Raw genomic sequence first — 27645 nt, 5'->3', positions numbered from 1 at the left:
ACACCTCGTACACACGCGGCTCTGCTCCGTACGCCTCGTACACACGCGGCTCTGCTCCGTACGCCTCATACACGAGCGGCTAAAGCTCTGTACGCCTCGTACACACGCGGCTCAGCTCCGTACGCCTCGTACACACGCGGCTCAGCTCCGTACGCTTCGTACACGCGCGGCTCAGTTCCGTACGCCTCGTACACGCGCGGCTCAGCTCCGTACGCCTCGTACACGCGCGGCTCCGCACGCCTCGTACACGCGCGGCTAAAGCTCCGTACGCCTCGTACACGCGCGGCTAAAGCTCCGTACGCCTCGTACACGCGCGGCTAAAGCTCCGTACGCCTCGTACACGCGCGGCTAAAGCTCCGTACGCCTCGTACACGCGCGGCTCAGCTCCGTACGCCTCGTACACGCGCGGCTCAGCTCCGTACGCCTCGTACACGCTCGGCTCAGCTCCGTTCACCTCGTACACGCGCGGCTCAACTCCGTACGCCTCGTACACGCGCGGCTAAAGCTCCGTACGCCTCGTGCACGCGCGGCTAAAGCTCCGTACGCCTCGTGCACGCGCGGCTAAAGCTCCGTACGCCTCGTGCACGCGCGGCTAAAGCTCCGTACGCCTCGTGCACGCGCGGCTAAAGCTCCGTACGCCTCGTACACGCGCGGCTCCGCTCCGTACACCTCGTACACACGCGGCTCCGCTCCGTACACCTCGTACACACGCGGCTCCGCTCCGTACACCTCGTACACACGCGGTTCCGCTCCGTACACCTCGTACACACGCGGCTCTGCTCCGTACACCTCGTACACACGCGGCTCTGCTACATCCACACCTCGTACACACGCGGTTCCGCTCCGTACACCTCGTACACACACGGCTCCGCTCCGTACACCTCGTACACGCGCGGCTCCGCTCCGTACACCTCGTACACACGCGGCTCTGCTACATCCACACTGTAAACCCCTCCTGACCCCACACATAAACTTCAGCTCATCCAGCACCATGACAACCAGCACAGCAGAGTCCTGCATCCACTGAGGCCCCTGATCATGTGACCCCTGACTCCTCCCCTCCTGTGACCTCATCACAGCTCCTGTGCGCACAGAGCAGCCATATATGTGGTGGCGGCTCTGCAGGTGGAGGTATGTGGAGACCCCATTACTGGGCGCAGGGGGCAGTAACCCCTTCAGCACGGGGACTCTTTTGGGGTCTTGTGTTGCCCCTTTATAAGAATCATAAGGTTTTTGTTCTGTTTCCTGTAATAGATACATACGACCCAACTATGGAGACAGGAAGGGAGGAAACGTATTGTTCTCATAGTACAGAACCCCTTTACTGGCCCCACAGTGTAATGCCCCCATTATGCCCCTTATGCAGGATGTATGATGCCCCCCACAGTGTAATGCCGCCATTATGCCCCTTATTCAGGGTGTATGATGCCCCCCACAGTGTAATGCCCCCATTATGCCCCTTATGCAGGATGTATGATGCCCCCCACAGTGTAATGCCCCCATTATGCCCCTTATACAGGATGTATGATGCCCCCCACAGTGTAATGCCCCCATTATGCCCCTTATGCAGGATGTATGATGCCCCCACACAGTGTAATGCCCCCATTATGCCCCTTATACAGGATGTATGATGCCCCCACACAGTGTAATGCCCCTTATGCAGGATGTATGATGCCCCCACACAGTGTAATGCCCCCATTATGCCCCTTATACAGGATGTATGATGCCCCCACGCAGTGTAATGCCCCTTATGCAGGATGTATGATGCCCCCACACAGTGTAATGCCCCCATTATGCCCCTTATGCAGGCTGTATGATGCCCCCACACAGTGTAATGTCCCTATTATGCCCCTTATGCAGTATGTATGATGCCCCCACACAGTGTAATGCCCCCATTATGCCCCTTATGCAGGCTGTATGATGCCCCCACACAGTGTAATGTCCCTATTATGCTCCTTATGCAGTATGTATGATGCCCCCCACGCAGTGTAATGCCCCCATTATGCCCCTTATGCAGTATGTATGATGCCCCCCACACAGTGTAATGCCCCCATTATGCCCCTTATACAGGATGTATGATGCCCCCACGCAGTGTAATGCCCCTTATGCAGGATGTATGATGCCCCCACACAGTGTAATGCCCCCATTATGCCCCTTATACAGGATGTATGATGCCCCCACGCAGTGTAATGCCCCTTATGCAGGATGTATGATGCCCCCACACAGTGTAATGCCCCCATTATGCCCCTTATGCAGGCTGTATGATGCCCCCACACAGTGTAATGTCCCTATTATGCCCCTTATGCAGTATGTATGATGCCCCCACACAGTGTAATGCCCCCATTATGCCCCTTATGCAGGCTGTATGATGCCCCCACACAGTGTAATGTCCCTATTATGCTCCTTATGCAGTATGTATGATGCCCCCCACGCAGTGTAATGCCCCCATTATGCCCCTTATGCAGTATGTATGATGCCCCCCACACAGTGTAATGCCCCCATTATGCCCCTTATACAGGATGTATGATGCCCCCACGCAGTGTAATGCCCCTTATGCAGGATGTATGATGCCCCCACACAGTGTAATGCCCCCATTATGCCCCTTATGCAGGCTGTATGATGCCCCCACACAGTGTAATGTCCCTATTATGCCCCTTATGCAGTATGTATGATGCCCCCACACAGTGTAATGCCCCCATTATGCCCCTTATGCAGGCTGTATGATGCCCCCACACAGTGTAATGTCCCTATTATGCTCCTTATGCAGTATGTATGATGCCCCCCACGCAGTGTAATGCCCCCATTATGCCCCTTATGCAGTATGTATGATGCCCCCCACACAGTGTAATGCCCCCATTATGCCTCTTATGCAGGATGTATGATGCCCTCACACAGTGTAATGCCCCCATTATGCCCCTTATGCAGTATGTATGATGCCCCCACACACTGTAATGCCCCCCTTATGTAGTATGTATGACACCCCCACAAAGTGTAATGTATATATGATGCCCCCATTATGCCCCTTATGCAGTATGTATAATGCCCCCCACACAGTATAATCTTCCCACAGTACCGCCTGAGGTTGGAATAAACTTTCTGGAAAATGGTCTTCCCTTTCCCTGCTCCCCTACATGTAGACCCTCGAGTATGTATACATGGATGTAGGGGAGCCGGCCTTACTAGATATTGACGCTTTGTACAGTAATATACCACATGAGGATGGTATCAGAGGAGTAAGACGTTTCTTGAAATCGAGATCAATAGAGTGTAGCAGACATAATGACTTCATGGAGGATCTTCTAAAATTCACTTTTACTCATAATTTCTTCCTTTTTGACAGGAAGTACTTTCCCCTAACTCAGCGGTACTGTGATGGGGAGCCCCTGTGCCCCCTCGTATGCTAACCTATTCCTGGGCTAGTGGGAGAAAACCACAATATTCGGGGATGATCATAAGTGGTGGCATCCATATACTGGGACATAGAATAGATATATTGACGACATTCTTGCTCGGGGACGAGTGAAAAGTTTCTTGAATTTGTCAGGGAACTCAACATCAATAGAGTGGGCCTTAGATTTACATCAGAGGTTAATTATTACCAGTTGCCTTTCCTGGATGTTCTAAATAAGATATAGCAGGATGGGACCCTAGGGACACTTATCTACAAAATACTTACAAACACTAGTAAACTATTGAAGTGGGATAGCCACCACCCCATCCCCCTAAAAAAATAAACAAAACAAAAAAAAAAAACTATATCCATGGGTCAATTTTTATGGTTGAGAAGAAACTGCTCTAATGTCACAGATTTTAATATACGGGCAATAGACATGAACACCAGATTCATAGGACAAGGGTACAGACACTCCTTCATACCTAACCAAGAGACCAAGAAAAAGATGGGATAACATGAGTAATAGGAACTTAGGACAATCAGAGTGACCATATCTTTAATATCCTCAGAAAACACTAGGGTGTACTTGTAGTCAACCTGGACCTGGGAGTGCCGTGTGATCTACTCCCACAATAACTTTCAGAAAGTGTCGGTCAATTAGGGACCGTTTAGTTTACAATTCTGGACAGCCAATCACAGCATTTCTCACTGTTTCTGGCAATCAGATTGCAGCCTGGGATCGGTGCTCATAAGAGCATCGATCCTAGGCTCTTGCAAAGAGACCCCAGCCCTCTCCCCCACCCGCTGTGATCGGTGTGATCGCCAATCACATCGATCGCACCGATCATAGCGCCACCGCGCGGTGACTGGGCGGTCACGGGGTGGTGACCGGCTTGTAACCTACCTGTCACCGCCCCATGACCCCTTGTGATGTCAGCAGAGGCCTCAGACAGCTCTGATTGGAGCGATCAATGATGACATCGATCGCTCCAATCAGAGTACCTGAACACAGGTGACAAGGCGGTCACAGGGCGGTGACTGACTTGTCACCTGCCTGTCACCTCCCTGTGACCCCCTGTGATGCTGCCCAGGCCCCAGCCATCTCTGATTGGTGTAATCGATGTCATCATCGATCGCACCAATCAGAGTTCCTGACCGGGAGGTGATTGGCCTGTGACCTGGCTGTCACCACTCTATCATTCCCCCTGTGACCACCCTGCAGTTCCTCACACTTGGTGAGGATTTCTACGGAGCGGTCACGTTTGATCACCTCTGTGCTGGGCCTTGTGTTGCCACAGAAGCACCTGTGACACCACAAGACTTTCTCACCTGCTCCAGTTGCTGCTGCTCTGGCGTCCTGCTGCGGTCTTCTGGGTCCTGGGTCTCCTGCTCCATGTCCTGCTGCTGCAGATCTTACTCCTGGACCTGCTGCTGAAAGAAGAACAGAGAAGACTTTGGTAAGTCCATCTCTGTTCTCCCCTCATCCACCCCAAACCACTCCTTTTTACCCACCCTGCCCCCAGTTTGTTTGTTTGTTTTGTGCGTCCTGCAGCGGCCGAGTGCTGACCAGTGACTACGTCACTGAACAACGTCCAAGCTCGCTGCATTTCATGATGTTATTTCATCCCTGTCACTTTATTTCTCCTCCCCCCTCACTTTGCACCACCTCCGTGCTTACATCCAGCAGCCACCGATCAGCACTCGTGCTCGCTACTTTACCTTTTTTTTCAACTAACCTTTTTTTTTCCTAGAGGGCGGTCCCGCTGTCCGATTGTGTGCCGTGCTGGGCCACAGAAGCCTGCTCCAGAAGACATCTTACAGAAGACATCTGATAGACGACATCTGAAAGACAACAACTGTAAGTAGGATTTTTTGATCCCTCCTTATCCACCCCAATCCCCCTCTCCCCCTTCCCATACCCCTTTCTGCCTCCAAGTGCTGATCATCACTTCATCGCTCGACTGTTGTCTGTTTTTCTTTTTTTTTTGCGTTTCGTGCAGCGGCCGAGCGCTGATCAGTGACCACAGATCTTATTCCAATCGCATACCTTTTTGCCGTCCAGTGAGCGTCAGTCACAAATAGCCTGGCATCGCTAATCAGCAGGTGCTCTGCCCAAAGAAAGATTTTTCATTTGATATCCTGTTAGCAGCTAGAAGGTGGCACTCCAGCAAGCGATTGAATATGAAGATCCTTTATTCTTTACAATTTTAAAACATGGAGCCGGGAAAGCGGGAGTCCTTCAGGTGCTGCTGAACCGCCACTCAGACACCCCAGGAGAAAAGATGAACCAGCGCCCTCCCCCCACTACTGACCCCGTGTGGACCTCGCCCCCCCCAAAATTATGAGCCACTGATTCCTGATTTTGTGGCGGAATCAGGAATCAAGTTTGACACCACCGGCCTCACAGAACTAGACTTTTTCAAAGTCTTTTTCTCTGAGGATCTTGTAAACCTCATGGTGGGCTTTATACGCTCATCAATTTTTGGAACAAAACCCCTCTTCATCATTTTCTAACTGGTCTCCTGTACACGCAGTAGAAATAATGAAGTTTTGGGGCCTTGTCCTTCATATGGGATCATGAAGAAGCCAGAACTTTGGCAATATTGGAGTGTTGACGTTTTGTATAACACTCCAGTGTTCCAAAAGGTCATGACCCGGAAAAGTTTTCAGGCCATCACAAGTTCTTGCATTACAACGATAATGCAAGGTGTCCTGCACGCGATGACCCGAACTTTGATCATCTTTTCAAAGTTCGACCGGTCATCGACCAGTTCAACAACAAGTTTGCTGAAGTGTACGTGCTCCAAAGGGACATCTGCGTGGATGAGTCCTTAATGGCTTTTATGGAGCTGCTTGGATTCCGGCAGCACCTGCCCAATAAGAAGGCCAGGTTCGGAATCAAGCTGTATAAACTTTGTGAGAGTACCTCAGGGTACACTCACAAGTTTAGAGTTTATGAAGGGAAGGACTCCCGGATTAAATCCCCTGAATGCCCCCCTGTTCTGGGAGTGAGTGGGAAAATTGTGTGGGACTTGTTGCGCACACTGCTGGATAAAGGTTATCACTTGTACTTGGATAACTTTTATACCAGTGTCCCTCTCTTCAAGTCCCTCTCTGTGCGACGTACCGCAGCCTGCGATACTGTCCGCAAAAATAGAGAGGCCTCCCAAAGACGCTAATTGGGCAGCTGCTCAGAAGGGGTGAGAGCAGAGCCCAATGTAGTGACCACCTTCTGGTGGTCAAGTACAAGGACAAGAGGGATGTCCTTTTCTTGACCACCATACATGGTGATGGCAGCACTCTCAGCACTGTACAAGGTCCCACTACACAGGTCGTCAAACCAGACTGTGTAGTGGGGTACAACAAGTACATGGGGGGAGTTGATCTCTCTGATCAAGTCCTCCTGCCGTTCAGTGCTTTGAGAAAGGCCAGGGTGTGGTACAAAAAGTTGGCCATGCACATTGTACAGATGGCAATGCACAATTCTTTCCTTCTATCACAATGTGCAGGCCAGACTTCTACGTTGTACCTTCAGTTCCAGGAGGTTGTTATCAAGGCCCTGATATTTTGCAGTGGTGACGGAGCGGGCCCCAGTACTTCCGGAACTGAAGGTCCTCGAATTGTACCAGACCAGCATTTCCCAGGGCAGATGCCTCACAGCGGAAAAAAAGGTCACAAAAGAAGTGCCGAGTGTGTTTATAAAAGGTGAATACGCAAGGACACCATTTATCAGTGTGACACCTGCCCCGACAAACCTGGCCTGTGCATGAAAGAATGCTTCAAAAAGTACCATACTTCCATGGACTACTAAATTAATTTCTGACGTATGACAACCTGACGAACACTACACAACTGACGTATGACACTACATTATAAGATTCACAAATCGGGTATCCGTTCCAAAAAGGGGGCACTTGTTGGCCATTTCCACTGTTTAGGCACATTAGGGGCTCTGAGAACGTGACATGATGCCCGCAGACTATTCCATCAAAGTCTGCATTCCAAAGCGTCACTCCTTCGCTTCCTAGCCCTGACGTGCACCCAAACAGTAGTTTTCTCCAACACATGGGGTATCAGCATACTCAGGAGGAATTGGACAACAGATTTTGAGGTCCACTTTCTCCTGGTACCCTTGGGAAAATAAAAAAATTTAGGCTGAAAGATTGTTTTTGTGGAAAAAAAAAAGATTTTTTTTTCATGACTCTACGTCATAAACTTTTGCGGAACGCTTGGGGGTCCAAAGTGCTCACCACACTTCTAAATAAGTTCCTTAAGGGGTCTAGTTTCTAAAATGGGGTCACTTGTGGGGGGTTTCCACTGTTTAGGCACATGGGGTCCGCTGTCAATTCCAGCAAATTTTGCATTGAAAACGTCAAATGGCGCTCCTTCCCTTCCAAGCCCTGCCGTGCGCCCAAACAATGGCTTTCCCCCACATATGGGGTATCGGCATACTCAGGAGAAATTGCACAATAACTTTTGGTTTCCAATTTCTCCTGGTACTCTTGTAAAAATAAAAAAAATTGGGGGTTAAAGTAAAATTTTAGTGAAAAAAAGTTAAATGTTCATTTTTTCCTTTCTCGTTCAATTAATTGCTGTGAAGCATGTGAAGGGTTAATAAACTTCTTGAATGTGGTTTTGAGCACCTTGAGGGGTGCAGTTGTTAGAATGGTGTCACTTTTGGATATTTTCTGTCATAAAGACCCCTCAAAGTGACTTCAAATGTGACGGGGACCCCCAAAAAATGGTTTGTAAACTTTGTTGTAAAAATGAGAAATCGCTGGTCAACTTTTAACCCTTATAGCTCCCTAAAAAAAAAAAATTGTTTCCAAAATTGTGCTGATGTAAAGTAGACATATGGGAAATGTTATTTATTAACTATTTTGTGTGACATATCTCTCTGATGTAAGGGCGTGAAAGTTCAAAGTTTGAAAATTGTGAAACTTTCAAAACTTTCCCCAAATTTCCATTTTTTTCACAAATAAACGCAAGTGATATCGAAGAAATTTTACCACAGTCATGAAGTACAATATGTCACAAAAAACATTCTCGGAATCAGGGGAATCCATTGAAGCATTCCAGAGTTCTTACCTCATAAAGTGACAGTGGTCAGAATTGTAAAAATTGTCCTGGTCATTAACGTGCAAACCACCCTGGGGGGTAAAGGGGTTAAACTGAATGATTTGGGTCAAACGTTTGGGATATCCTTCCACAAGCTTCTCACAATAGTTCGGTCGGAATTTGGGCCCAATGCTCCTGACAAAACTGGTGAAATTGATCCAGGTTTGTAGGTCGCCTTGCTCGCAGCCTTTTCAGCTTTGCCCATAAATTTTCAATAGGACTGAGATCAGGGCTTTGTGATGGCCACTCCAAAACATTGACTTTGTTATCCTTAATCCACTTTGTTACCATTTTGGCAGTATGCTTCGGGTCATTGTCCATTTTGGAAGACCCTTTTTGCCCATGCTTTAACTTCATGGCTAATGTCTTGAGATGTTGCTTCAGTATTGCCAAATAATATTCTTTTCTCATTATGCCATCTATTTTGTGAAGTGCATCAGTCCCTCCTGCAGCAAGACGACTCCACAACATGATGCTGTCACCCCCGTGTTTCACAGTTGGGATGGTGTTCTTAGGCTTCCAAGCTTCTCCCTTTTTCCTCCAAATGTAACAATGGTAATTATGCCCAAAATTTTAGTTTAATCAAACCACAGGACATGCCTCCAAAAATTAAGGTCTTTGTTCCTGTGTGCATTTGCCAACATTAATCTGGCTTTTTTAGGTTTCTTTTGGAGTAATGGCTTCTTCTTGGCAGAGTGGCCTTTCAGCCCATGTTGATACAGCACTCGTTTCACTGTGGATATTGACACAGTCTTACCAGCTTCCGCCATCATCTTCACAAGGTCTCTTGCTTTTGTCCTTGGGTTGATATGCACATGTTGGACCAAAAGCACGTTCATCTCTGGGACACAGAACCCGCCTACTTCCTGAGCGGTATGATGGCTGGACATTCCCATCTTGTTTGTACTTGCATATAATTGTTTGTACAGATGAATGAGGCACCTTCAGGTATCTTGAAATTGTACCCAAGGATGAGCTGGACTTGTGCAAGTCCACAATTCTCTTCCTGGTATCTTGGCTGATTTCTTTAGACTTTCGCATGATGCTACACAAAGAAGCAGTGTGTGTCAGGTGTGTATTAAAATACATCCATACGTGTGTCTCTAAATAACTAAGATGTTGCCAAAAAAACGGAAGCTTCCAAACATGTGATATGTGTAGTGTCGGCGACTCTGCCTCCTGCGCGGCAGAGACGTCGATCCACTCATCACCGTGGCTATGGTTCGGCGTTCCCCGCTATTTCCTCTGGTCTCACCGCAGCGTCATCCCAGGGTGCGTGCACCGCGCGCAGATCCCCCCGGGCACTGTATTCTTAAAGGGGCCGCGCGCGCCGTCCTAAAAAGTCCCTGGCCAATGGCCGGAGGACTGCCCCTATTTAAAGCACCTCCTCAAAAATGGAGGTACCTGTGCAAAGTTGTGGTTTGTGTTCTAAACACTCTTTCCAGCCCTCAGGTCCCAGTGCTGCCTGCCTGTCTATCAGCCGTGTCCGCCTGTCAGTCTGCCTGCCAAGCCTGCCCGTTTACCTGCATTGTCTATCAGCCATGCTCATCTGTCGTGCCTCTTGGCTTTGGCCATCAGTCCCGTGGGAGTCGCCTGCTCTCACTGTAGGTCGGTCCCAGTGTGGCACCTGTTCCACCTTCTCCGTCCCTCCTTGGTTCACGGAGTCGATTAAGCCGCCGTGTAGCCAGGGTCCAGTTACGCCCCTCTGGTCCCTCCTCATATCTCAGCACAGAGGTTCCACCACCCGGACCCGTAACAAGTATGATCATATGGGCAGTCCAAAATTGTTTAAAGGCATAATAATCTTAGTATATGTAAACTTTTGACTTTGCAGTAAGTAATAAATATGCCTTAAAACATTCTCTCTCTCTCATTATTCTGGCATTTGACAAATATTAAAAATTATGGTAATCCTAATTGACCTAAAATGGGAAAGGTTTATTCTGATTTAATTTCAGATATTGAGAAAAACGTGCATACAGTGAAGGAAATAATTATTTGATCCCTTGCTGTTTTTGTAAGTTTGCCCACTGACAAAGACATGAACAGTCTGTAATTTTAAGGGTAGGTTAATTTTAACATTGAGAGATAGAATATCCAAAAAAAATCAAAAAAATCACATTGTATAAATTAGATAAATTTATTTTCATTTTGTAGTGACAAGTAAGTATTTGATTCCTCTTGCAAACAACACTTAGTACTTGGTGGCAAAACCCTTGTTGGCAAGCACAGCAGTCAGACTTTTTTTGTAGTTGATGATGAGGTTTGCTCACATGTAAGGAGGAATTTTGGTCCACTCCTCTTTGCAGATCATCTCTAAACCATTCAGATTTTGAGGCTGTCACTTGGCAACTCGGAGCGTCAACTCCCTCCATAAGTTCTCAATGAGATTAAGGTCTGGAGACTGGCTAGGCCACTCCATGACCTTAATGTGCTTCTTTTTAAGCCACTCCTTTGTTGCCTTGGCTGTATGTTTTGGGTCATTGTCTTGATGGAAGACCCAGCCACGACTCATTTTTAATGTCCTGGCAGAGGGAAAGAGGTTGTCACTCAGGATTTTATGGCACATGGCTCCATCCATTCTCCCATTGATGCGGTGAAGTAGTCCTGTGCCCTTAGCAGAGAAACACCCCCAGAACATAATGTTTCCACCTCCATGCTTGACAGTGGGGACGGTGTTCTTTGGGTCATAGGCAGCATTTCTCTTCCTCCAAACACACCGAGTTGAGTTAATGCCAAAGAGCTCAATTTTTGTCTCATCTGACCACAGCACCTTCTCCCAATAACTCACAGAATCATCCAGGTGTTCATTGTGCAGGTTCGTCTGAAGTTTGCCATGTGCCTCCTTGAGCAGGGGGACCTTGCGGGCACTGCTAGATTTTAAACCATTAAGGCGTAATGTGTTACCAATGGTTTTCTTGGAGATCATTAACAAGTTCACCTGTGTAGTTTTAGGCTGATTTCTCACCTTCCTCATGATCAAGGATACCCCACAAGGTGAGATTTTGAATGGTGCCCAAGATAGATGTCGATTGACAGTCATTTTGTATTTCTTCCATTTTCTTACTATTGCACCAACAGTTGTCTCCTTCTCACCCAGCGTCTTACTTACGGTTTTGTAGCCCATTCCAGCTTTCTGCAGGTCTATGATCTTGTCACTGACATCCTTAGAAAGCTCTTTGGTCTTGCCCATGTTGTAGAGGTTAGAGTCTGACTGACTGAGTCTGTGGACAGGAGTCTTTTATACAGGTGACTATGTAAGACAGCTGTTTTTAATGAGTTGATTAGGAGCGTCTAACTGGCCTGTAGGATCCAGAACTCATAATGGTTTGTAGGGGATCAAATACTTATTTCTCACTGCAAAATGCAAATAAATTTATCTAATTTATACAATGTGATTTTCTTGACTTTTTTTTTGGATATTCTATCTCTCAATGTTAAAATTAACCTACTCTTAAAATTATAGACTGTTCATGTCTTTGTCAGTGGGCAAACTTACAAAAACAGCAAGGGATCACAAGGGCTTCTGAGGTACAGCCACCAGTGAGCGGGGTCACCATTGTTGAGGGTGCCAACCTCGTCGGCTAGGCAGTATAAGCTTTGTTTAGGTACAGGATAGGGTAAGGTAGTGACTGTGTCAATTATTTAGCAGCATCATTGGTTAGATCTGTTTATATACATCCACAACAAGCCATTCAGCTTGTAATTTTGCTAGTTTTAAGAACATATGTGCTGTTAGTCCAGTTTTTAATGCATATATTTAATAAATGTTTAAGATTTTACTTTAGGGAGGTTTTCCCACAGTACTGCCCCCTACACCCACAATATGGTTTCATCCACTCCACCGACTACCCCAGTGCTGATTAATAAATACTCACTTAGCCCCATTCTTGGTGCAGATACTAATAAATCCAGAACCTATGAGATTTTTACTACATCATAGTTGGATAGTTAGAGGCGTATTATCCATAGCGGCAGCCCACCCGGCCACTATTGTGCCCATGAGAAAAACAAGAATTTGAGCTTGGTTTAAATTGGTATACATGCAGCACATAAATGCATGCTTACTATGGCCATTAATCAGAAAAAACTACAAGAAGAAAAATGATCATAAACCCTGCTGTAAATAAATAAATAAATAAATAAATAAAAAGCAAAAGTGCATTTAAATAAAATAGGGTTCTTAGTAACACTGTTTTTGATCAAAAATAGCATGAAAGCTACCATGGCAAGGTGAACCTATTCGGGATAGTCCTACTCTGTCTAATATTAAAAACTTTACCATGTGTCAAAGCCTCAAACTTCTGTGTGTGAATCAGACATGAGATCTAATTTGATAGAAGATTACAGTGCAGGGAAGACGGGAAACATTCATATAGACGGCTAGTGGTGATGTAGTCCGTGACGGACTCTGGCTAAATATGTTTCTAGAGCTGTAGTAGAAGATGAAGATGTCGTCCTCATGATGAAGTAGTTATTCCTCATGTCACGTGTAATGAATATCTCCTGCATTATTGATAATGTCCTTTCCAGTGTCGGTAAATGAGACGAGAATTAGCTTTATGGAAGATGAGTCTTTGAGAAACGTGTTCAGCTGCAGACTCCAAGGAAGAAACTGCTTGTTGTCTGTGGCCTAAAATATATATGTTTTATTACTAGATGTAAAGAAGAAAACTAAATACCGTATTTTTCGGACTATAAGACGCACTATTTTCCTCCAAAGTTTTGGAGGAAAATAGGAGATGCGTCTTATAGTCCGAATGTTGGGGGATGAGGGGGTATATATATGATGTGTGGGGGTAGCGGCGGAGAAGTGGGACACAGGAGGCAGCAGCCTACACTATCCCCGCTGCTAAAGAAAATTAATATTTAGTGCTCCCCACGCCCATGGGAGCGTGAATGAATATTTAACCTGTCTCTATGCTCATGGTCGTGGAGAGGGGGCGAATATTCATGCCCTTTAATAGCTTGCACACACGATCTCCCAGCAGGAGCTGTTCTGCAGCTGTGTGCTGGCTATTAAGGAGCATGAAGTCACTGTGACTTCCGGGAGCTGATCTCTCCTTGTGAGCCGCGCATGGTAGTGACGCCAGGCGTGGCTCACATGACAAGATCCGTGGGGCAGACAGGACGCAGCGCTGGAGGAGAGAAGAAAGGGGAGTAGGAGTGTTTATTTTTTATTTTATGTGCAGCATGATGGGGATGAGGGGGACCATACATACCAGGATAAGGATGAGGGGGCCATACATACCAGGATGAGGGGGCCATACATATCAGGACAGGGATGAGGGGTGCCATGCATATCAGGACAGGGATGAGGGGTGCCATGCATATCAGGACAGGGATGAGGGGTGCCATGCATATCAGGACAGGGATGAGGGGTGCCATGCATATCAGGACAGGGATGAGGGGTGCCATGCATATCAGGACAGGGATGAGGGGGGTGCTATGCATACCAGGACAGGGATGAGGGGGGTGCCATGCATACCAGGACAGGGATGAGGGGGGTGCCATGCATACCAGGACAGGGATGAGGGGGGTGCCATGCATACCAGGACAGGGATGAGGGGGGTGCCATGCATACCAGGACAGGGATGAGGGGGGTGCCATGCATACCAGGACAGGGATGAGGGGGGTGCCATGCATACCAGGACAGGGATGAGGGGGGTGCCATGCATGCCAGGATAGGGATGGGGGGTGCCATGCATGCCAGGATAGGGATGAGGGGGGTGCCATGCATGCCAGGATAGGGATGGGGGGTGTCATGCATGCCAGGACAGGGATGAGGGGGGTGCCATGCATGCCAGGACAGGGATGAGGGGGGTGCCATGCATGCCAGGACAGGGATGAGGGGGGTGCCATGCATGCCAGGACAGGGATGAGGGGGGTGCCATGCATGCCAGGATAGGGATGGGGGGTGCCATGCATGCCAGGACAGGTATGGGGGGTGCCATGCATGCCAGGACAGGGATGAGGGGTGACATGCATGCCAGGACAGGGATGAGGGGTGACATGCATGCCAGGGCAGGAATGGGGGGTGCCATGCATACCAGGATAGGGATGGGGGGTGCCATGCATGCCAGGATAGGGATGAGGGGTGCCATGCATACCAGGATGGAGGGGTGCCATGCATACCTGAATGGAGGGATGCCAGGCATACCAGGAAGGGGGGCATATAAACCAAGATGGGGGATATTGTTAGAATTGGAGGACATTACCCCTATACCAGTGTCAGCAATGTCAACACATTTTTTGCTTAAAATTTTTTTTTCTATTTTCTTCCTCTAAAACCTAGGTGCATCTTATAGTCCAAAAAATATGGTACTGTAAAATAATATATCTCCTCATATGTTTCTGTGTCATCCCGGTACCCATTCTACTGCTGCTAAATGAGACAGTTGTAGTGTGATAGTAGACTTGTTCCAGTGTGGGCACTGTGAGTTAGGAGATATAATACTTTGCATTGTAAATTGGACTTTCCTGCCATCTACTGGCCAATGTGTGTATATGAAAGGTAAGTGATTCTCCTCACAATAAGCTGCCATAGAAATGGCTGTGAGGAGTCTCCCAGCTCAGGGCTCGCACACTGACTGAGCACTGGTACAAATCAGTAGTGGGCGGTTCAAGCTGCCTAATGAAGATATAGGAGACAGACACTATTTCTCACAGAAGAGTTTCCATGCCAGTCCACGCTGGGGGGACATTTTTCTCCACATAATCTCCTTCCCAAAAAGACAAGCGTCTTCCAGTCAGGAGAGAGAACTCTGTTCATGTGCTCTCCTGCACGCTGGTTATCCTGTTTGCTTCTAGCCGGACCAGATCCACGTGGCTGCCACACCATCAACTACCCCCTGCGAAAGGGAACGGTGGGCTAAAAACTGTGAGCACACCCAGACTTTAGTGTGTTTCCACGGAGAGCCAATCTATGAAGGTCCCTCCATCAGTGTAATATTTCTTAGACTGCGCATAGCATTTCCTCTACCAGCAAGTGAAAAGAACTCTGCTCCAGCCGCCCTGAGAGGCCATAACCTCGCTTGTCTTATGAGGAGAGAACCATTACTTTCATATGCACAAAATACTGTAAACTTTGCCTTCAAGAGAGACTGTACCCCGTTACCTCCTTCAGTAAAATTGTTATGTTTACAAGTTCACCTGCGTGTCTGGCTGCTTGTGATTGCACAAACATCACGGGCACTCCAAACTTGCACCCAGACACCACAACTACAGGAGTGCCCCCTGGGGGTCCTATCCCATCCACAAGTGCCACCTCCCGACAATTGTTGTGGACACTAAGGAAGTGTTTAGGGGTCCACTTCAACTACTGTGACATCATTATCTGCTGCCTTTGAGACTACATACCCCAGCTGGCCCTTCTGCAACATCTGGGGCCTCCTCAGTGGCCCACCACATTTCCCCTTATTATCTCCAGTAATTGTATTATTACACAGGATTTTTATGATGTTACATCGGCTCATCATCTTCTCATTCAGGTGCCTACAATATCGGATCCCCTCAGTGAAGATCTTCTATATAAGAGAATTTTCCTGATTTACCCATCAAGGATGGATATGGACAGAGACAAGATGGCGGAGAGGATATTACACCTCACCCTAGAGATCCTCTTCCGGCTTACTGGAGAGGTGAGAGATTCTGATGACGTCACATTACTTCATTCTTATCTATGGGAATAACAGATGGACAGAACTGGAGAGGTGAGGACTCTGGAAATGTCTAGAGTTAGATTTATTAATGTGTCTCTCCATAACCAGAATTACACAGTAGTGAAGAAGACCTCTAGTGAGTTCTGTCAGGGCCCTGTGTCTGAGGGATGGGGAAGACTACTCAGCCCTCCACCTCACCCCCTTATACATGAGGACATCAATGACCAGAAGATCCTAGAACTCGCCTACAAGATGATTGAGCTGCTTACTGGAGAGGTGACACTGCTGGAAATGCTGGGATATTATACAGTAACGCTATGAAGGGATCAGGGATGACGGTATCATTGTATGTGTCAGGTTCCTATAAGGTGTCAGGATGTCGCCGTCTATTTCTCCATGGAGGAGTGGGAGTATTTAGAAGGACACAAAGATCTGTACAAGGACGTCATGATGGAGGTTCCCCAGCCCCTCACATCACCAGGTAATAGACAGGACTGAATACACACAGCCTATAATTATCTGTATGTAAAGAATGAATTCAGTCCCTGTATGTGTTTCCTCCAGATATATATATCCAGTAAGAGGACAACACCAGAGAGATGTCCCCGTCCTCTTCTTCCACAGGACTGTAAACAAGAAGATCCCAATGTTCCTCAAAATCATCAGGTAGATGGAGAGAAGGTGTCATGAGATCTCCCCTATGATGTGTAGATGGCTGTGAAGGTCTTGTGCTCAGTCTTGTTTTATCCACCAGTATTATATGTTTTATACTAGCTATTGAACCCATTTTACGCCCAGGTGGCGAGCATTTTTATTGCTATATGGTCTCCCATGCTGGTATGTGCTGCCCCCCTCCTGGTATTTGTGCTGCCCCCATCCTGTCCCCACCATCCTATCCTGGTATGCATGGCACCCCTCACCCCCAAATCCTGGTATGCATGGCACTCCTCACCCCCAATCCTGGTATGCATGGCACCCCTCACCCCCCAATCCTGGTATGCATGGTACCCCTCACCCCCCAATCCTGGTATGCATGGTCCTCTCACCCCGCAATCCTGGTATGTGTGGTACCCCTTATCATGGTATGCATGATCCCCTTATCCCACAATCCTGGTATGCATGGTCCCCTCACCCCCCAATCCTGATATGTGTGGCCCCCTCACCCCCCAATCCTGGTATGTGTGGCCCCCTCATTCCTTTCACACTGTACACACATACAAAAAAATAAACAGTTATACTCGCCTTTCTTTTCTGTGCTCCAGCGCTTCTGCGCCCTGTTCTGCCGGAGGCCGGGGGAGGAGTGTGTCGCCGGAGCACTGCGCTGTCCGACGCCATTTTTGCTGAACACACACTGTAAATGTGTCTTCAGTAAAACGGCGCCAGATAGCGCTATGCGCATGCGCCGATCCGACGCCTCACTCCTGCCCCATCTCCGACGAAGAGGCGCCGCTGCAACGCTTCTCCCGATCAGGTAAGTATGGCGCCGGAGATTGCGGTATACGTTCAGTGCCTACGCGTACTGTGATCTCCGGCGCCATACACTCCTCTTACCTGTAACGGCTGGATGGGTGATTCTGTCTGGAGCCAGACTGCGCGTCGCGCATGCGCAGTCTATCGAGGCTTCAGACAGAGACGCGCATCCCCGGTTATATTATAGACTATTGTAATGAGAACAGTCGAGATGGCAGGATTAGAGCTGATCATAGATGTGACTTCTCCATCTGTCTGTAACTTTTACAATATTTGTTTCAGGGTGAAGATCTGACCCATATTAATACTACAGAGACATATGTGAGGGGTGATGAGTGGAGTAAAGAGGAGATTCCTACATATGACTACCCAGGTGAGTAGTAACCACTAAATGCAGAGAAGTCACAGATTCTTCTCAGTCACCGGCTGTGGCTGCTTTATCAGTGGTGTAGTCCGGTCGTATCACAATCGTGTGATCACCATTTTGCCTCTAGATCACAACATTCTCCCCCACCCAAAACTATTCAAATCATTTTGGACATTGAAAGCCCTTTTCTATAGAGGTTATAACCTTGACAATCCACCTACCTCCTGGGATTAGTAGACGCTGACCGTGACCTGCCCAGATCTGTAAACTGCAAAAAATAAATAAATAAAAAGATTATTATTATTAACTACAAAGCCAAATGACAGCGTACGTAGAATGTGCTGACAAGTGAGAAAATCACTTGAAGAAAAATATTATGATGGGCCTGTAAGAGAAAGCGGAGGGTAATGATGGTGTTGGCTTCCTAGATCCCTGATATCTTATTGGATGAATCTACCTTCTCTCCATTCTGTGCTGCTGAATGTCCTCATATGGTCCCTACAGGACCAGGTCCAGTCTTTCTGGCCGAACTTTACTTTTATGATAGACAACATTAAATGTGCAGTGAGGGCCAAGTGTGAATTTCTGTACAATAACAACAGAGTTTCCCTTTATCCTGACTTTTCAATTTCTTTTAAAACCAACTAACTTCAAACAAGATTGTGATAAACTATACAGAAAACATTACACCTGTGCCATGATATATCTCTAAGCTGTGCGTGGCTGATGGCTGTAATATACATTTATTCACACCTGCCGGAGATGTGTTGGCTCCAGCCCTGGTTTCATGGATTCACTCCACGTCATAAATTCCATTATGTTTTCAATTCTAAGGAATTCAGATTACTGCACAATCTCTCCTGAAATGGGGGCGCTAATACTTTCTCTACTCTCCTGCTCAGGACTCATAGTAGCTCCAATGGTCCACCATAAATGAGTGTGACTCCTATTTAGTTTGTAGTTCTCCTCTCATACATACATTGCTGTTGAGGATGTAACATAGAATAAAAAAATAAGTTATTTTTTCCATGTCCATTCTGTATGATAGTTTGATTGTGTTTGGATCGTACGGCCTCACTTATGTCAGTCTGTAACTCCCTGGTAGTCTTTAAAAAGAAGGTCTCCATTGACTCTCCCAGATGCCCGAGATCTAAAATTAAGACATTTTCAGCTCTGCACTATTATAAATAGTTCTCTTTAATAAAAGTATATTTTTTTCTTGAATCTCATGTGATAGAAAATATTTATTAGACATTACAATAATTTAGATGGCCAAGAGCCACCAAGCCGCATACTATAATTACCCCAGAGAGGTTTCACCATTAGTTACTCATTTTTTACTGCTGATGTGTTATTGTCTATACTCACAGTTTTGCTCATCATCCTTTAACCCCTCTACATGAATCTGGACTTACACAGACACCCCTAGGCTTGGGCCATGGTGCTATCTGCTGTTCTATGGTGTGAGATGGCAAGAAGAATAGTCAGCTAGTTGGGACAGGACCAGGAAGGCAGAGAAAATACAAACTCAGAAGACACAAGAGTAGTCAGTAAACGGGCCGAGGTCCCAACAGGAAACAAATACACAAGCCGGGAGCTGAGCACAGAGGACTGAACCAGAGGAGGACAAGGCTGTATCTGGCAGCTTCCGGCAATATGCTTCCAGCTTTAGTAGGGTGTGGTGCTTTCCAGTTGGCTGAAGCTGGGAGCAGATTACTCCAGCTGGACAGCACACACACCCATACTGCAAGACTGGATAGTACTACAGGTCCCAGGCACCCTAATCTTAGTGGCTGGACAGAGCCTGCGCCGCCCAGAGCTTCTGATTCTGACGTCTCCTCCATCACCAGCGCCGCCTGCAGAATGAATAAGGCGGCTCCTGGTGACAGAACCAGACGTCGCAGGAGCAGATCCCAGAGGAGATGGGACCCACCATTTGCAGAAGCGTTAATATGACATAATAACAGAAAACCAGAGCAGTAATAATCTTTATTTTCTTTATATATATAGCGCCAACATATTCCTCAGCGCTTTACATACATTATCATCGCTGTCCCCATTGGGGCTCACAATCTAAATTCCCTCTCAGTAGTATGTCTATGAAGTGTGGGAGGAAACCAGAGAAACACTGGGAGAACATACAAACTCCTTGCAGATGTTGTCCTTGGTGGGTTTTGAGCCCAGGACCCCAGGCTGCAGTACGAACCACTGAGCTATCATGCTGCCCTAAGCAGGGCAGCACGGTGAAATCCACATAAAGTGACTCCATTGTGTAATTTTTAACCCTCAGGGAATTAATCTAAAGGGGTAGTGACTATTTTGATTCTACTGGCACTTTCCGGATATTAGCACGCAGTGGATGTTGGAGAGTGAAAATTGCAATTATGCCATTTCATTGCCCAACACATAGTGCCCAGATTGTGCTCCAGGAGACACACACCATCAATTAAGTGGGTTCTTCTCACTATAGTAATGTCAAATACATAGATGCTAAATGTGGTTTGGGCACACTGCAAGGCTCAGAAGCAAGGGGGAGATTTGACTTTGGGAGATCGGATATTGCTGGATTGGGTTATGGAAGCCATGTTACTTTTCAAGAGCCTTTATGGAAACCTCTGTTTTTTTTTCCTTCTTCCATGACAGCACCACCTGAAAGAGGGTATCCGCCCACCAAGGGTACACGCGGGAGTGCAGTGGTATTATGCACCCTGTGGCTAAGCGCGCTGGCAAGTGGGACTTCCGGGGCTGTGCACATGCAGGGCACGTGTCAAGAGGTTCCGGCGCGCCCTGCTGACGTAGTGTGCCGGAATGCCGGGACCAGGACTACACACACGCAGGGCGCATGTTAGTTTACGCCGCACCCTGCTGACGTTGCGCGCCGGAATGCTGGGCCATGGGGTTGCGCACACGCAGAGCGTGTGTCAGGAAGTGAAGCGCCCTACGGCAAGAGCCGCAGTCACCAGAGTAGCAGCAGCAGAAGCCACCAAAGCAGCCTCAGCAGCTCCATCAAGGCCGCAGCAGTGTCAGTCGGACAAGCGGCAGCAAGACCAGCCAGAGGAGCAGGGCAGGTAGCGAGTCCACCATCTCCAGCCGGGAGCGATCATATGAATTGATCCAGCCTCAATCTCTGGTACCCTGAACGGCAGAGTAGTGAGTGATCTATGTGAAAGTTCACCATAGTAGATGGGTCCCTTTTTTCTATGTATTTTTTCTACTAGGAAAAACCCAAAAAGTGTAGTGCCAAGAGGAATAACAAGGAGTGTGCGCTGTGCGGGGTTAATTTTCCCTGCACTTATACTAAAAAGCTTAGCCCGAGTTGTATCCAAGAAACCATATCAGAGGAAACACCTAATTTTGCTATGGATTTAAAATCTTTAATCCAGACGGAGGTTAGGGACTCACTAAAGACGTTGGCTACATTTAAAAAGAGTAGGAAGCTGAGACGTCATACATCAGACTCAGAAGAATCTGTAGTATTCCAGGGCAAGGGGAAGTCTATTTCCTCTCCTACCTACTCGTCATCCTCATCATCATCATCTTCCTCAGATAGCGATACAGGAGGTAGGCCGTGTTTTCCAGTGCAAAACACGGATAAGCTGATTAAAGCCATCAGAACAACTATGGGCATAGACAATACCAAGACCCCTAGTACTGTTCAGGACATCATATTTGGGGGTCTGGATCAGAAGAAGAGGCGCACATTCCCTGTCAATGAGAGGATAGTTTATCGACAGGGAATAGAAAAGACCTGATAGGAGAGGGCAGTTACCATCACCTTCAAAGAGAAGATACCCGTTTGAGGAAGAAGAATCAACCAGGTGAGATAAAACCCCAAAAATTGACGTGACAGTATCAAAATTCTCTAAAAAAAATCCACCCTGCCGTTTGAGGATTTAGGAGCTTTCAAGGATCCTCTTGATAAGAAAGCGGAAACCTTATTAAAACAAACCTGGGAGTGTCCAGCGGGAGAATTGAAACCGGAAGTCGCAGCCACTTGCACAGCCAGGTCAATGATGGTCTGGTTTCAGCATCTAGAAGACCAGATTAAAGGGGACATTCCAAGGGAAAAAATCCTGGCCAGTCTTCCGCTAATGCAGGGGGCGGCTGCCTTCCTCGTGGACGCGTCGGCAGATTCAGTAAGGCTGGCCGCCAGATCAGTGAATTTATCCATCGCAGCTCCCAGAGCTCTGTGGCTCAAGAGCTGGTCAGGTGGTGTACAGTCTAAGATGAAACTGTGTTCAATCCCGTGTGAAGGGGAGTTTCTTTTTGGCAAAGCTCTGGATGACATACTGGATAAAGCCACAGATAAGAAACACAGGTTTTCCAGTGTGTTGATGCCTTAGTACAAGACTTCCTTTTGTAAAAGGAAGCATAGCATAGGTAAATTTTCCAGAGACCAGGGCAGATGGAAGGACAAGGAGTGGAGGCTTCATGTTCGGAGGTCCTTCCTTTGAGAACAGAAAAACCCCTAAGTGATGGGCCTCCCCAGGTAGGAGGAAGACTGTCCCACTTCCTGCCTACCTGGGAAAAAATTACATCCAGTGCCTGGATATTAGGGAATATAAAGACAGGACTGAGACTGGAATTCAGATCCATTCCCCTGCAGACCTTCAGGATTTCGTCTCCCAGGAGGCCCAGAGAGCAAACATCCCTGGAGCAAGAGGTATTAAACCTAGTGGAAAAGAAGGTTCTGAGAGAGACTAATAAGCGAGCAGGGGAAAGGATTCTATTCGCCCCTGTTTCTGATAAAGAAGCCGGATGGCTCCTTTAGAACCATAATCAACTTGAAGGGCCTAAACAACTTTCTAATCTACAGACCCTTCAAAATGGAATCTATAATATTAGCCATAAAGGTGTTGTTCCCGGGTTGTTATGAGTGTCCTCGACCTGAAGGACGCCTATTACCACGTACCAATCCATACAGGATACCAGCAGTATCTGAGAGTAGCTGTGTATATCATCAATCGTGTGAGGCAATTTCAGTTCACAGCTCTGCCCTTCGGCCTCTCCATGGCTCCGAGAATCTTTACGAAGATCTTTCTGGAGGTCATGGCGCATTTGAGAGAACAAGATACTCTAGTTGTCCCTTATCTGGACGACTTCCTGGTAGTATGCAGATCAAGAGAGCATTGAAAACTCGCATTGACAAGAGTCAGAGCCAGCCTGATCAATCTTGGATGGATACTGAATCTAGAGAAGTCAAGCCTGGAGCCTCGGAAGGTTCCGTCTTTTATAGGGCTTATCTTGGATTCCGAGGGATAGACTTGTCTGCTACCGGAAGACAAGAAAAACAAAATTACGTCCCTAGCCTCAGGAGTAGTCAGGAATCCATCCATGACCCTAAGGAAAGCAATGTCTCTTTTAGGTACAATGACATCATGTATCCCAGCAGTCCAGTGGGCTCAGATACACTCCCGATATCTGCAGCAAGATATCCTAGCAGCGGAGAAACAACTCAGGGGACACTTGGACAGGAAGATGACACTTTCCAATACAGCCATCAGCTCAATCGCATGGTGGCTGGATCGGGAGAACCTGTCACAGAGAGTTCCCTGGTCGTATCAGGTCAGGGACATAATTACAGCGGACTCCAGCTCAGATGGCTGGGAGCACATCTGGGAGATCGTGTAATACAAGGAATCTGGTCGGACAGCGAGAAAGCCTTCTCAAAACATGAAGGAGCTGTCGGCGGTAAAGAATGCAGTAATGAAGTTCAGTTCCCAACTACAGGGACAACACATCCGAATTATGTCAGACAACAGGACAACAGTCGCCTATGTCAATCATCAGGGGGCACGAGATCCTGACCTCTCCTGTTCGTGAAAGAGCAGATTCTACAGTTTGCAGAACAACATCAATTTATGCTCTCGGCTCTGCAAATAAGAGGCAAAGAAAACTAAAGATCAGATTTTCTGAGTCAGAATATACTGAAGCAGGGCGAATGGGAGCTGAATCCAACAGTATTCCAGCAAATTGTGGATCGCTGGGGTCAATCAGAAATAGATCTTTTCGCAAACAAACGAAACAGAAAAACAAGGATCTTCTGCTCCTTAAATCCAAAAGAAAGTATTTGTAATGCAACATTGGTTGCATTACAGATACCCTGGAGCTTTGGCCTAGCCTATGCTTTCCCCCCACTAATGTTATTGCCAACAATTTTGAGGAAGATCTGAGAGGAGCAGGCAAGGGTCATACTAATCGCCCCATTCTGGCCCAAGAGACCCTGGTTCACCTGGAAAAAGAGGATGTCCCAGTCAGATCCATGGGTCCTTCCAGATACTCCAGATCTCCTCAAGCAAGGCCCAGGCTTCGATCTTCAGAGGTTGGGCATTTGATGGCCTGGAGTTTGAAAGGTGGTTACTAATCCAGGAAGGATTTTCCCTAGGTCTAGTAACTACTCTGCTCAAAAGCAGTGTGACGACTAAGATCTATTGTAGGACATGGTCAAAATTCCTATCTATTTCGTTTGTCAGCTAAGGTTAAAATTCCTATAAAGCTATTCTGGAATTTCTTCAAAGAGTCTTAGATATGGGGTTGGCTACCAGTACCCTTTAGGTGCAAGTATTAGCGCTTGGAGCTTTATATAACTATAATTTGGCAGCAGATAGATGGGTTATCAGGTTTAAAAAGGCGTGCAATAGATCCAGACCTATTGCTACCCCGAGAATGCCTCCCTGGGATCTAAACCTGGTCCTGGAAGCCCTGACTAAGTCTCCTTTTTGAGCACTTAGGAAGCGTGACAGAAAGAACTCTCACTCTGAACACAGTGATACTGATAGCGCTAACATCAGCCCGTAGAGTTAGTGACTTACAAGCTCTGTCAGTAAATCATCCTTTTACACAGGTCACTGTAGATGGAGTTACATTAATACCAGACCCTGCCTATTTTCCGAAGGTGGCCTCCAAATTCCATAGAACACAGGAGATCATTCTCCCCTCATTGTATCCTAACCCAAAAGATTTAGAGGAACAGAGGCTTCATACTCTAGATGTTAGACTGGTTTTGGTTCAGTATTTGGAGGTAACAAGGCCTTGGAGGAGAAGTGATGCCTTATTTGTCTCCTTCCAGGGAGCTAGTAAGGGACTTAAAGTTACAAGGGGAACTATAGCTAGATGGATCAGGGACGCCGTTAGCTTAGCATATTCCCCTAGTAATGTGCCGGTTTCAGAGAACCTGAAGGGCCATTCCACAGAGCTGGTGCAGCCTCCTGGGCTGAGAAGGCGGAAGTGTCCATTGATAACATATGTAAGGCAGCAACATGGTAATCTCCTTTTACCTTACCATTACCGGCTTGATCTTTCTTCATCTGCTGATCTATCCTTTGGGAGAAAGGTGTTGCAAGCGGTGATCCATTCCTAAGGTGTCTGTTCTATATAAATCTCAGGTGGTGCTGTCATAGGAGAAGGGGAAAAAAATCATAGTTACCTACCAGTAACGGGATTTTACAGAGCCCATGACAGCACCCTTGTATATCCCCCCCCCTTTTTTGATCACTTATGGTGTTCTCTATATATGGGTGTATAGTCAGAAATGTTTTATTGGTGGTTGTTGTGTACTAGCATACTGTCTGGAGGTCCTCTAAAACAAAACTGATGCGGAGGAGAGGTACCGCCTTTTTTATTAAGCAGGTTTCCTGTCCTTGGTGGGCGGATACCATCTCTCAGATGGTGCTATCATGGGCTCTGTAAAATCCTGTTACCGGTAACTATGATTTTTTTCTATTTACAGACGATGGACCTGAGTGGGGCTTGTTGTTTGTGAGATGAGTAGAAGTTTTTATTGGTATTATTGTTGCCTACATAACTTGCTGGCTTTTTATTCCATATTTGGGAGGCAGAATGAACAAACAGTTGAAAACCACACTCTACTGGTTCATCCTATGAGGTTTTCTATTAGATTGTGAAATGTCAGTGTCTTGGTGAATAATTAATTCAATATATTTACATAACTTGCCATTATTATAGACAGTTTAAGTACAGTAGAAATTTTAAAAAATATAAAATCCAAGGATATTTTATTGAAAAATAATAGATTTTTATCTTGGCAGATGACTGTACCTGGAGATCAGAGGGACGGCCGACATCTTCAATCTTTAAATCAGAAGATCTTGAGATCCCACAGGATACAATTGAAGTGAATGCCATTACTCCAGATATACCATCATCCCTTCACAGCAAAGATCTGTCACCTGATCCTTTGAAACAGGTCCTGTCTTCTGATTCATTACCGACTACTAAGGAAAATCATAGTCACAAATTAAGCATTAAAAAACAAACTGCTCCTAAAGAAAAGAAGACCTTTTTAGAATATGGAAATAGTTTTCCTCTCAAAAAATCTCTTCCTAAACATCAAAAAATTCACACCGCCGAGAATAGATTTTCTTGTTCCAAGTGTGGGAAATATTTTAACAAGAAATCAGATCTTGTTACACACCAGAGAACTCACACAGGGGTGAAGCCTTTTTCATGTCCAGAATGTGGGAAATATTTTAAACAGAAATGCCATCTTGTTAAACACCACAGAACTCACACAGGGGAGAAGCCATTTTCATGTTCAGAATGTGGTAAACATTTTAAACAGAAATACAGTCTTGTTATACACCAGAGAACTCATACAGAGGAGAAGCCTTTTTTATGTTCAGAATGTGGTAAACATTTTAAATGGAAATACAGTCTTGTTATACACCAGAGAACTCATACAGAGGAGAAGCCTTTTTTATGTTCAGAATGTGGGAAATGTTTTAAATGGAAATACAGTCTTGTTATACACCAGAGAACTCACACAGGGGTGAAGCCTTTTTTATGTTCAGAATGTGGTAAACATTTTAAACGGAAATGCCATCTTGTTAAACACCACAGAACTCACACAGGGAAGAAGCCATTTTCATGTTCAGAATGTGGTAAACATTTTAAACAGAAATACAGTCTTGTTATACACCAGAGAACTCATACAGAGGAGAAGCCTTTTTTATGTTCAGAATGTGGTAAACATTTTAAATGGAAATACAGTCTTGTTATACACCAGAGAACTCATACAGAGGAGAAGCCTTTTTTATGTTCAGAATGTGGTAAACATTTTAAATGGAAATACAGTCTTGTTATACACCAGAGAACTCATACAGAGGAGAAGCCTTTTTTATGTTCAGAATGTGGTAAACATTTTAAATGGAAATACAATCTTGTTATACACCAGAGAACTCATACAGAGGAGAAGCCTTTTTCATGTTCAGAATGTGGTAAACGTTTTAAACGGAAACGCCATCTTGTTGAACACTACAGAACTCACACAGGGGAGAAGCCTTTTTCATGTTCAGAATGTGGGAAATATTTTAAACAGAAATGCCATCTTGTTGAACACTACAGAACTCACACAGGGGAGAAGCCTTTTTCATGTTCGGAATGTGGTAAACATTTTAAACAGAAGTGCAGTCTTGTTAGACACCAGAGAACTCATACAGAGGAGAAGCCATTTTCATGTTCAGAATGTGGGAAATATTTTACACGGAAAGCAACTCTTAATAAACATCAGAGAAGTCACACAGGGGAGAAGCCTTTTTCAAAATTCAATTTTTATTGAAAGGTTAAATAATTTTCAATAACAAAAAAAAAAAAAAAAAAGAATAACCAGGACAATA

The 27645-nt window shown here is 46.3% G+C and overlaps 1 protein-coding gene across 1 annotated transcript; it reads left to right on the top strand.

Moving 5' to 3' along the window:
* The first annotated feature begins 1049 nt into the window (after nt 1-1049).
* On the top strand, nt 1050-27645 carry LOC141178684 (uncharacterized). The gene is made up of 6 exons (XM_073660571.1): nt 1050-1131; nt 16003-16449; nt 16531-16654; nt 17850-17881; nt 17926-18016; nt 26059-27645. The coding sequence occupies exons 2-6, from the start codon at nt 16207-16209 to the stop codon at nt 27585-27587; spliced, it is 2019 nt and encodes a 672-aa protein (XP_073516672.1). The 5' UTR covers nt 1050-1131; nt 16003-16206; the 3' UTR covers nt 27588-27645.

The sequence above is a fragment of the Phyllobates terribilis genome, unplaced genomic scaffold, assembly GCF_046119375.1.
Source record: "Phyllobates terribilis strain yellow unplaced genomic scaffold, ASM4611937v1 Scaffold_29__1_contigs__length_15306474, whole genome shotgun sequence".
Lineage (NCBI taxonomy): Eukaryota > Metazoa > Chordata > Amphibia > Anura > Dendrobatidae > Phyllobates > Phyllobates terribilis.
The sequence above is the reverse complement of the archived record's forward strand: the minus strand, read 5'-3'. Positions and strand labels throughout refer to the sequence as shown.

Bases quoted from the DNA above. Each gene is read 5' to 3' on its own strand.
- LOC141178684 (XM_073660571.1), top strand. From the start codon at position 16,207: ATGGACAGAACTGGAGAGGTGAGGACTCTGGAAATGTCTAGAGTTAGA. The intron at 16,655-17,849 runs GTAATAGACAGG...TAATGAGAACAG, and splicing joins CCAGCCCCTCACATCACCAG to TCGAGATGGCAGGATTAGAG. The intron at 17,882-17,925 runs GTGACTTCTCCA...TATTTGTTTCAG, and splicing joins GATTAGAGCTGATCATAGAT to GGTGAAGATCTGACCCATAT.